Genomic DNA, 12,302 nt, shown 5'->3' with positions numbered 1-12,302 from the left:
ATCAGTTTAGAATTATTAGACATATCATTTAAAATTGGTAAAAATTTAATCTCTAAGGAATGGTTCATTTAGAAATTAAATTAATGTTTTTATAATGCTTTAATGAGAAAATAATAATTCCCACATTAATTTGAATAATAAAAACATAGGAAAAATATACTGGCTTGCGAAAAATTTCTAAGTCCTTGGGGAAAAAAAACGTTCCTCTTCACATTAGCGAACTCACTGAAGAAAACTAATTAAATATAAACATTCTGATCATGAAACTATTTAATTAGTTTAGAATTTTTAGTTATATAGTATAAAATTAATAAAAATGTAATCTTTGAAGGCTCATTTTTAAAATTAAATCATTGAAATTATAATGCTTAATTGAGAAAATAATAATTCACAAATTAATTTAAATATTGAAAGCATAATAAAATATACTAGTTTGCGAAAAATTTCTATGTCCCGAAAATAAAAATAATTCTTCCACTTTCCAAAGAAGAGATAATAAAAATCTTCCTTTTGATGAAACTTTATCTAAAGAGGGGATCTCGTAGACAAGAGGTCATCGATCCGAAGTGGGGTGTAGCTCTCATCCCATAGAACTATAGTAAAAGAGGACATCGACCCAAAGTGGGGTTGAACGCTCATCCCATAGTAAAAAAAAAGTGGGGTTGAACGCTCATCCCATAGTAAAAAAAGTGGGGTTGAACGCTCAATTTTCCCCTACTCATTTCACAATTCATTTAGCCATAGATTATGCCCAGAAACTCCAGGATTGAGAATAGATGGTCCTGTCTATGAATGTCTTCATTCATAGAGAGTTCAAGATGCATACATCAAAAGAAATAGAACTTTGAATAGTTTTTTGGGAATGTTGGCTGGTTGTTAGCGAAAAAATGTTCCTTTTAAAGCACAAAAATGTACTAATACCTGTTTTTTGGTGTGATTTTCAGGGAATTAGAAAGAAAAAAAAACAAAGCAATTTTGGTCGTTTTACTGGAATGAAGATTAGTTCGGACGTTCTAATGGGCGTTAAAATAACATTACATTTATGATACAACAAACGTAGTTATAACGTCGTGAAACGTCGCTAAAGAGCATAGACTGTCTATTAATTAATGCATACTTCTCACTCAGCACTTGCAAAGCCTTTAACAAAGAAGCTGATTTCTTCTCATTTTTCATTTTTATGTCTTCTAAAAGAGCAGCTTCTTTTCTTGAAAATAACAGTTCTTCTCTTAGAGTTTCCAATTCCTGAAAAGAAAAAATAGAGCATTAAATGTTGGCAGAAAATAAACTTCTTTTGACTCAGTATGTGTTCGTTATGTATATGCATGATAAACATGCTTGTATAGTATACACACTACCCTACAATAATTGAAAAGACACTTTCAGTTTTTGAAATTTTTTTAAAAATTTCTAAAGAAGTACTTGGAAGATTATTTATAATTTAATATAGTATTTAGATCACCCAATTTCAGAGATCAATAAATTTGGAAGGAAAGACAAAGTGATTTTGAATACTTTTGGTCTATGGAGTCTCTTTGAGTTAATTATGCTTTTAACGTTATTCTCCTACACCTTTGGAACTTATTTAAACTAATAAAAATTTTTGCCCACTATTTAAAATTGTTTTGTCTGAAGATAATTCCTTATCTTATATATATGTTACCGGCAAAGTTTGAAATCCGGCATTCTAAAGAATGCCTAGACATTGTATAAAATGCCTAAAATTAGCCAGCAAAGTATGAAATGATTTATATTTTACACATTTCCTAGGCATTCTATAGAATGCCATATGAGAAACACATTTCTGATTCGTCATAAAATACATTTCTGATTCGTCAAAACGTTATTCCAAAATTTCAAATTCAGAATGTCGGTCAAGCCTGCCATGTTGCAACAAGTAGGTCAATTTCCTATTTTTTATATGAAAATTTTGTTTCCCTTAACAAGAAAGGCATAAATTATGTTTTGTACAACTTTCATTTCTCTTTACGGATTTTGAATAAAATTTTTTAACAGCACTCTCATTATATATATATATATATATATATATATATATATATATATATATATATATATATATATATATATATATATATATATATATATATATATATATATATAATAAGTCACCCTATGAAAGATGGATATGTGTATTCTGTAAAATTATGTTACATTTTATGAATGGTTTTGGTGAATGGTTTTTATGAATGGTTAAGGATAAGTCTATAAACGACTTTCTATCCTGACAGACTGACTTTTAAATTAATTTCCCTATTAATGATTTTTTATTTTTTTTTTTTTTTAAGGCTGCTAATTTATTCAATCCGTTAAACATTTTTATTATTATTTCAATTTTATTACCTTTTTACTAATTGTTTCTCATAGATGGCAGCACTAATATTTTACCTAAACATTTTTTTCTTCTTCTTCGATCAAATGTTTTTTTAATTTTATTATATTCGATTCAAGTTATAAGCAATATTTTACATCTTCGCGATTTTTGTTAACTGTTTTATTATTGTACATTTAAACCTAAACCGCGTTTTAATTCACGCCGGTAAGTTTGATTTCCTTTTACATTTTTCTTTTATTTCATGATTTTTTACAACAATAGGTTTTTTTGCGATATCGACACATATAAAGAATAATTTTTATCTTAGGATAATTATTCTTTATTCAGAAATATCGCATTATTTATGGCAATTAGATGTGTCTTGACAACGACTATTTGCTTTTACCATTCTTGTTTCTCTACCATTTAGTTTTTTATTTTTATTTTATTCATGTTTTTCATGTTAATTTGTGTATATATATATATATATATATATATATATATATATATATATATATATATATATTTGAAAAGTAGTTCTCAAAAAAAAGTTTCCATAATTCATTATTATAATCTAGTTTGCTCTTATTTTATCTTGCGCATTTTGTTAAAAACGTCTTTCACATTTCAAAACTAATAATTTTGCTGCGAATTAAAAATAGATAAAAAAATTCATTTAGTTTTATTAAATGGTTCAAAGTTTTAGCAGAAAAAAAAGGTAGGCAAAAAGATTAGTTCTATGCAAAAATGTACGTGTATATACATGTGTATGTAAGTTTAGGCTTTTGTTATTTTATGCAGTTATTACATACAATAACCTAATTAGTCAATGCAAATTACAAATTTATTGCTATATCTTTTGATATAGATCGTTCAAAACGCTTTTCTTGAGTTCGTAATTCATAGCTGGTCCTTCAAATCTTTGAACTTGATAAGAATAAGGAATCACATGACCTAAACACTTCTAAAGCTATAAAATAATTCTCTAAGTATTTCTTGAGAAATTTTAAAAAAAATGTTAAAAGCTAAAATGTCCTCTTCAAGTATTGTAAGGTTATGCACGTATTACCCAGATGTATATTATACACATCTATAGTATAGATACGTATTTTTAAGTAAAAAGTTAATGTTCTACCATTATTTGGTGTACAGGTATGTTCACATCTTTACGTCGACAATTTAATCCACTTAATCCGCTTACATCGGGCATATTTTTGCATTCTAATATTAGTAAACATTTTTTTAAATGAATACTTTTTATAAGTTACAAAAGAATTCTTTTTATTTACTATGAAACATTAAAAATTTTAAGCGATCAAATATTATGAAAAAATTAAAACACTTTTATTGACATAAAATATTCTGCTTATTCAGTGAAGGACTTTGAGTTGCTAGTATATATTCAACACATAATTAATATAAAATATATGTGTGTTGATTACTTTTTATTTAAAATAAAAAGGAATCTGAACAGATTCTGAATTAGAACGGAATGTAATTTGAATACTTAAAGTAAGGCATAATACTTCTCTTATCACTTGATCGATTTATTTTGAAATGTATACATTGCACACTTGAGTTTTTTCTTTTTTTTAAAAAAAAAATATTACCTTTATTCAAATTAATGCTATTTCTAGTATTAAATTAATTGTTATCTCTTATTGATTTGTTGGCTAATTAACACACGAACATTTTTTAACATATTATGCAAGTTTAAATTTCTGATGTTTACCATGGAGAATGTTGTATGTGGATACCATCTGTCTGATATTATTTATTATTGAGATAAGATTTTGTTTATTCTAAGATAGATCGACATGCGTAGCGTAGATATTGTCTACGCAACGACGTTCTTTTTACTTGAGTTCGGTATATTTTTAGGTAAAAGAGAAATATTGCTTTTACCTATTGAATGCATTGCATTTTACAGTAACTTATGACTCATAATTTTGTAGTTTAGTTACTGCCGAACTGCTACACGTGTTGTTCTATGTATACGTCTTAATATCTGTCAAGTGGACTCAAGTCACGAAACGATCGGAAATGATCGGTGAAAATTATTTCGAGGATGGGCAAACAATAGCGAAAAGGGTGCGGTAGACCTCACGTGCAATATAAAAGAATATGTTTTAAACAAGCAATCAAATTTACTTACTGATGGTACATAATAAAGAAAGCTTTCTTCTGCAGAATCAATTGGCATTGAATCGGAGGACAGAGATTTGTCACATGTTTCCATACTATACACAGACATGATTTGCTGGGGAAAAAAATTGTGTCAGTTTAAATTAATGTAATTATTTCCTAAAAATATGCTAAAGAAAATACAATAAAACATGGAAATCTTGATTATTAATATGAAAGCATTCTTGCTAAAGCCTGTTGCGGACACGAGGGTCATGTATGTTTAAACCTGCTTCACCTTTTTGATGACCAACAGTATATTGGTGACAATATGATCAGCATTGCGCATCAACCACCGATTCTAGGAAAAAAAGGTACCGGAAAAAAAGGTCCCGGTAAAAAAGGTACCTGTGTAGGGAAAATTCTGTAGGAGAAAATATTTGAAATGAGAAGATTAGACTGAAGTGCTTTCTGCTGTTCCGTGCATGTCTTTTTTTTCTTTCTTTTCTTTCGTGTCGCGCGTTTTCATTCGCTTTTGCATTCTTGCACACCTTTACTTTTTATTTATTTGATGTTACTGCAAAGTAAGACTAAAACTAAAATTTTAAATATATATATTAGATTTTTAGAATTTAAACTTTGTGTGTTTGGGGAAAAAAGAGAGTAAGATTTCAAGAGGGATAATCAGAAAAAATCTGCCGAAATGCATCAAATTTACATTATACGAACTACGAGGGTTGTAAATTAAATAGTGGCAACTTAACCTTTAAGCTCACAGAAGGACGGGCATGCGCAAATTAGATATGGGAGCTGTGAGGTGGGGCTGTTGTCGATGTGTAGAGTGCAAAAAAAGTCGATTAGCTTAGAAGGGTAGTTGTTGTGTGGCGTTAAAGTGAGGAGTTTCGTTTCCATCGCTTTAAAGCATGTTTTCAAAAGGTGATCAGCGGTCGTGGCTTACAATCGAGGTTGCCCGTGGCAAAAATGCAACAGAATGCTATCGAGGATTAGTGGAAGCCTTTGGAGCAAATGCTTTACCATATAGGACAGTAGCACGATGGATTCAAGCATCTCGTCTTTTTTCGTCATTAAGCCTTTTCACAACATGCCTTAGAGCGATGGAAACGAAACTCATCACTTTAACGCTACGCAACAACTACTCTTCTAAGCAAATCGACTGTTTTTTGCACTCTACACATCGACAACAGCGCCACCTCACCGCACCCATACCCTATTTACGCATGCGCGCCCTTTTGTGAGTTTCAAGGTTAAGTTGCCACTATTTAATTTACAACCCTCGTATATTGATTTTATAGGTATTTAATTTCAATAAAGTTATGTAAAAATTATAATCAATAAGAGAAAAAAGTAAAGATAATAGTAAATTAAATGTATGACTTTATATCCTGGTATATCAATGTTTAGTAAATTGATTATTTTCTTCTTTTGGACTAAAATAATTCGATAGACTGTCTTTTTCAATTTAAATAAAACACAGCTTTTCAACCTTCAAACTTTTCTGAAAACAATCGGAAGTTTTTAAATTAAAGAAAGAGGATATTGAATAAATAGTTAACTAGTGAAACGAATAATTCATTAAAATTTTACATGCAGCTTAAAAGAAATGAGAAATTATCTTTAAGGATGAATTAAAAAAAAAAAAAGGAATAGTATTTCAACCTTAGTCAACAAAAACTATTGTTAATTTTCAACATTCTTAAAGATGGTTAGGTATCTTAGACAAAAACACATTAAAAAATTATTACATTAAGAAATAATTTTTATAGGAAATAAAATTAGAAGAAATTGGTGCATTTTTTCATCTTTCATATTGTAATAAATTTATCTTAATATGGATATTTTAGCAATTAATATTTGATATTTTTGAATAGAGTGCAGTGCATGAAAAAAAAATTACTGTTGACCTCGTAATTGGATTTCAAAAAGTCTGATTTTTTAAAATTTATTTTTCGGAAACTATTCAGCTAATTTCTTTTAACTTTTTTATTCTAAAATAAAAAAGTATATTTTTAAAAAAAAAATTGCATACCTTACAATTCAAACTTTTTTCGACTATTACTAATAAAAAAATTAATTAAAATCATTTTTACATGAAATTATCTTTGGATAAATGAATTATGTCAGCCAACTGTAAAAATAAAGTAGATACAATTATAAAAGTAAAATTTTAAGTGCGCATTGAACCAACAATTTAAAAATCTTTATAAACAGAAAAATAAAAAACGTAATATAGAAAAAGATAATTTCTTGAAGAATATCTTTCAATAATTTATTGAAGGCAGTAGATATATTGAAGGTTGTTACCTTCAATAATTTTGAGGAAATAGAGAAAAACCAGTATAAAAACAAAATTTCCTGAAAAAGGATACGGTGGAAATTATTATGGCTTCAATATTGTAAAAATCATATATTTGAAAATTTCTTTTCAAAATTATTTCTGACCTAATGTATTATTATGTTGCTAAACAATATTTCGTGGAAATAAAGTTTAACTGTACACTCTTATTAAAATTGTTATAAATAAGGAAGATCGAAAAGCAGTCAAGTCGAAAAAGAAAATGCTTAAGAAATAAAAACGAAACGACTGTCTTAAAAAGAAAATTTGCGTTTGATAAGTTGTCGGTTCAAAACCACGTTTGCAAAAATTTTTTTGCAAAAATATTAGATTTTTTTTTTTCTATTTTCTAACAATAATAATAATCATCACTTTTTAATAATCGAAAACGTGGTCATTATGCAAAATTACAGCTTATATAAAATTATTAATGAAAACATTTTATCCACATTGAAGGAATGCAATTCTTCAGATTTAACAAAGAAAAATAAATAGGTAAAAAAATAAATAAATAAAAAGTCTTATCGAAACAGACGATCGTTTCTTCAACAAGACAAAGATGATCTCAAAGTATTGTCAAATAACAAAACATAAATAATCCTCCTCGAATCATTTTCTTTTCTTGGATTTGCACGAAATGAACAAAGCACTTTTTCATCTTTCATTGGCGATGAGTTAGTTTCACTCCTAGTCACATCGGAAATCATCGTGTGAGCACATCGTTACTTGAAAATTCGCGAAGGAAGAAGCATAGGGTAAAAGATCGTCACGACAATCGATGTCACCGCATGATCGGAGGAAATGCTCTTCGCGCGTGCTTGTGGACATCGATGTAGAATCGCTCTTCGCGGCATCGGGAAACATCGCGCGAACATCGGATTTTCCGATGCTTCGTGAAAGATGCCAACCTTAACATCGGATCGGCGATGATCACACAACATCGATGTTTTCCGATGAATCGATGTATCGCCCAGTCCTAATCCCTACAGATTTTCCCTATGGAGGTACCTTTTTTTCCAGGGACATTTTTTACCGGGACCTTTTTTTCCGTCTACCCAACCACCTATACTTCCGAGGCAAGCTGGTATCCGTTGATTTGCAGTTGGATAAGCTTAGAGCCGCTTTCGGGAATCGACCCTCAGTACTTTAATAATGTTTGTTCAGTGAGCCACAACGAGTCATATACAATAAATGTAAAAAACATTAATCTATTAAGATCGTGGTTAATATGAGACATCAATTTAAACTTCTACTTTTATTTTTGCACCTTTTTCTCTTATTTGTGTAAAATCGTAATCTACTAAATGGAAAATTAGGGGTAAAATAAGTAAAAAATATTTACCAAAGCTAAAATATATTTTTATGAGTTATGAAAAACATATTGGCCATGGATATGCTAGAAAGGAGAAAAATCGCTCAATTTCGCGCACGTAAAACAAAGAACCCATTTATAAGACCAACAATTCGTGAACGAAAAAAAAAAAAAAAAGATATGCCAAAGGAAACGCAAAGCTGCTAAAAAAATTAAGAAGAAAATAGTAAAGAAAAACGCAGTGGTCAAGGGGAATAATATTGATCCAGTATTACGACGAAATTATTTATAATATAATCTTGTAGTTTTATTTAATAATTAACCATACAACACTTTTAGTCCTCTAAAAATATCGAAACGTAAAAAAAAATTTTTTTTTTATCGTCACTGCAAAATAAAGTAAAAAGCGTTAGTACATATAGAAAAATAAAACATTACTATTACGCGAGGTAAAAATAATCTATATTTCTTAATCGAACTTACTGATAATAATTAATATTAATTTTGTGCGAATGACATCGTAATTTATTTTGATCTTTATATTTTTTTTGTTGCTTTTAGGTTATCCAAACTCAATGACATTCAACTATTTTTTTAATGTTTCTTTTTTTTTTTTTTAATTTCAACTATTTTTTATTTTACTTAATTTTTATGCTTTTAAACAAATAACATAGAAGCATAAAAATAAAACAAAAAATTGGTGGAGGTTTACATTTTTTGGCGACTTTTCGCTTAAGCCTGGTTAACTGAAGAATAACTTTTTTAAAAAAAATCAAGATTAAAAAGCTAGTGAAAAATAATGGAAAATATTATCTATTCATTAAATTTTTATCACAAATCTAAAAATTGGGAAAATTGTTGTTTAATTTTTTTCACCCTCTTTATTTGTGATATCTACCAGAATAGTACTGAAAACGATCCAGTTTGAACTGTAGGTTAGAATTTCTGATTTTTAATTAAAACAATAAAAACAAAAATATCGTTCAAATGATGAAATTCACAATTCAAGACCTATTTATGGGATCTTTCGGGTCCCATATCTCAAAAATAAACTCACTAACTTAATGCATAACAAAATTAAAAGTGAAAAGAAGAATTCTAAAAAAAATTATAAACACCAGCAATCGCCATAGCAACCATGCAATAACGACGCATGCGTATTGTTTACTATTATTTACTATTACTCTTGAACACAGTTGAACAGTGTCATGACCTTAGATATAAAGGCCCCTATATCAGTCCCTGGTCATGACGAAGAGAATAGAAGGGCTGGTTCACTCCTTTGAAGAAACTCTCTGTGCCAATCCTCCGATTTTCTCTAGTGACGTCACTTTGGCGCAAAGCTCGCATTTTTACTTCAAGAACGGAGCGTTCGGCCTTGCTAGCTCTGACTAATATTGGAGCATTTTTTTGTGACATATTCTAAGGCATTTGTTATTTTCTATCATGACTTACCTCAGTTTTTCAGAACTTTTATAAAAATTCATTATCTAAATAGAAACCGCCTCGTTACTTCAAAAAGAAAGGCAGGTGAAAAAAATTAAAAAATAGATAAAGTCAAAAAAAAATTAAAATGTTAGTTTAAATTCTCCTAATTTCATAACATATTTTTAATGTAGTTATTCTAAATATTTATGATTTCTTTAAAAATTACATCTCTTAAATTTAAATGTCTATAAATTATATCATCGTAAATTTAAATATCTATAAACAATTGTAAAATTTCTAATGTCATTATGAACCTAAATTATTGTTTTGTTTCAGTAATTAGCGTATAAGGCTGATGTTTCCAAATGATTAAGTATGAACAAATTGCTTTTAACGGCATATTTAAAAATTAGGAATTCTAAATTTAACTCAACTTATTGTTATAACAGAATATGTAGATAAAAAAGTGCCAATATATGCTTTCATTTTTCTTAATAATTAAAGTTAAAACAGAGCTTTTTAAAATAAAGTATTTATAGTGTCATTTTCGCCAACTAGTAAAATATTTTTATAAGTTTAAAATGGTATTTTTTAATATAATGGCCAAGAAAGTTTTTTTGAACAATGTTTATGAACGGAAATAAAGTTTTAATTACATCAAGTTTGAAAGCTAATAACCAGAAAATGTCTAACTTATTTTAACAGAGAGAAAGATGCAAAGTTATCATAATATCTTTGCTTGCGATCTCCGAGATCTGTGGACGCAGTGACGTCACGAGGAGGGAAATCGTAGCTTCAGCTCTAAGAGCGGAGTGAACTAGCTCTTCTATTCTCTTCAGCCCTGCAAATAAGTGGGCACGCCATGAACGTAAGACAAGGCCCATTTTGGCAATGGGTAAAAAAGTAAATAAAAAGCATAATTCAAATTTTACTCTATTATTTGTTGCCTTTTCTACTGGTGTTAGATTACAAGATTGAGAAAAGAAACTCAATTTATCAAAATAAAGATATTAGGTATATCCCTTTCTAAAAATAATGCCATTGATTGAGGCTAACACATCACAGTCAAGACTTCCCATAATAAAACAATCTTTCCAAAAAACTTTAAAAATGACCTTAAAATAAATAATAATGGCATTAAAATTTTCAAAAATATATAAACAAAAAAATTTTTTTTTACAGAAAAGTTCTATTTATAAATTTAGTAAAAATTAAGGTAATATTTAAAATATTAATGTTATTTATGAATAAAATGAAATGTCGTTAAACACCTGTTATAGATAAAAAAAAAAAGAAGAATTTATTAATATGAATTTATCCCTTTTTAAATAAGAATTTATTAATTTACTAAGTATTATTATTCTTTAACTATTTGAGAAATATTGAAAATAAAATTATAAAGAAATTTGAAACTAGAATTATAAATAAAATAAATAAAAATAAGTCTCATTTAACTCTGATCGCCTATAATGTAAACTACACCCTCCATATTTGAGTAATTTTAATAATGTAAAACAAAAAATTTTATTAAATAAAACTTCAAATAACAATTTAACTAGGTAATTATATAAGTATTGCTCTTCAAAAGTTTTGAAATCTAACAAAACAGTTTTCCTTTCAAAGGAACTAAAAAAAAATATTGTTTTTCTAATTAATTAAGTAGACCCAAATTAAATCTTGATGCACTTAATTAAAATGCAATTTATTAATTGAGTTTGCAACGGGATTTAACAAAAATTTTTGATTGTTAATTTGCCTAAATTATTCTCTCATATCCATTAATAATAGGGTTGTATTTAAGGAGCTTCAAACATAACACCGAAGCATGTCTGGGGAATCAAACAACTCCAAATTGATTAAAATAATTTTTCTAACAAAATATGACGACAAAAATATTTTTTCAAATAATTTCAGCAAAACTTATCTACCGATTTAAAATAGAATCTTAATGCATTTACCCTCAGAAAAAAAATTGATCCAAAATCGATAATTTTTACCGAAGAGCTATGGTAAAATTAACAATGAAATATGCTTTTATAGTATGTGATAAAATTTGATAAACATGGTAAAATTTAGTAATTTTACCATTATACTTTTACTTTTATCATGGGATAAATACCTTTTATTCAGTGAGATTTAATTTACAGATTTGTTTTTGTTTTTTTACTAAAGGTGTGGTAGAAAAGATAGAAAACTATAGACTTTAGTTTTTATTACTAGAATTATGTTTTTTTTTTCAACCAATAATGTCATTAATATATCGTACGTCAATTTTAGCAGAACTTTTTTCGTATGTAGGATTTTGAGAGTCTAGATTGTAATGGTAATATTAAAGGTTGACCACTAATTTCACGGTAACTACAGATAAAAAATGGTGATTAATAGTTTGATTGATACTTGGAAACCAATCACCATTTTTTCCCACCAAATCACGTGCTTCAATTTTTCTTATTATTTATTACAGAAAAGAGCTGTATCATGCTCAGATTATTTAAATCAGATTCAAAATGTCAGACGAGACTAGGGTTTCATACTGCTTTATTTTTAAAATTTATGGCCAATAATAATATTGAAAGTTGTCAAATTACCATAATTTTATCATTATAATTACTTTTCAGGCATATTTTGTAAGGAACAAAGAATTTATATACGTTGATAAATTCGTATTTTTTTAAAAATTGAACTGAAATCGGTTTTAATAATAATATTAATATTTTTTTATATTAATTTGAAACTTTTAGTTTTTGATAGAT

The 12,302-nt window shown here is 27.8% G+C and overlaps 1 protein-coding gene across 2 annotated transcripts in view; it reads right to left on the bottom strand.

The window, feature by feature from the left end:
- LOC107454784 (uncharacterized) overlaps nucleotides 1–12,302 on the bottom strand; it is a 39,166-nt gene that overhangs the window by 25,604 nt on the left and 1,260 nt on the right. For both annotated transcript variants that reach the window (XM_087169179.1, XM_087169180.1), the window contains exons 2-3: nucleotides 4,488–4,592; nucleotides 1,118–1,245 (exon numbers count right to left, since the gene is read on the bottom strand). In XM_087169179.1, the coding sequence (XP_087025305.1) occupies nucleotides 1,118–1,245; nucleotides 4,488–4,586 (227 nt within the window). In that variant the 5' untranslated portion in view covers nucleotides 4,587–4,592. The remainder of the gene's footprint in view (nucleotides 1–1,117; nucleotides 1,246–4,487; nucleotides 4,593–12,302) is intronic.

The sequence above is a fragment of the Parasteatoda tepidariorum genome, chromosome 8 (assembly GCF_982258835.1).
Source record: "Parasteatoda tepidariorum strain Cologne lab strain chromosome 8, Ptep-v5.0, whole genome shotgun sequence".
NCBI classification, from domain to species: Eukaryota; Metazoa; Arthropoda; class Arachnida; order Araneae; family Theridiidae; genus Parasteatoda; species Parasteatoda tepidariorum.
This window is presented reverse-complemented; position numbering and strand designations above follow the sequence as displayed.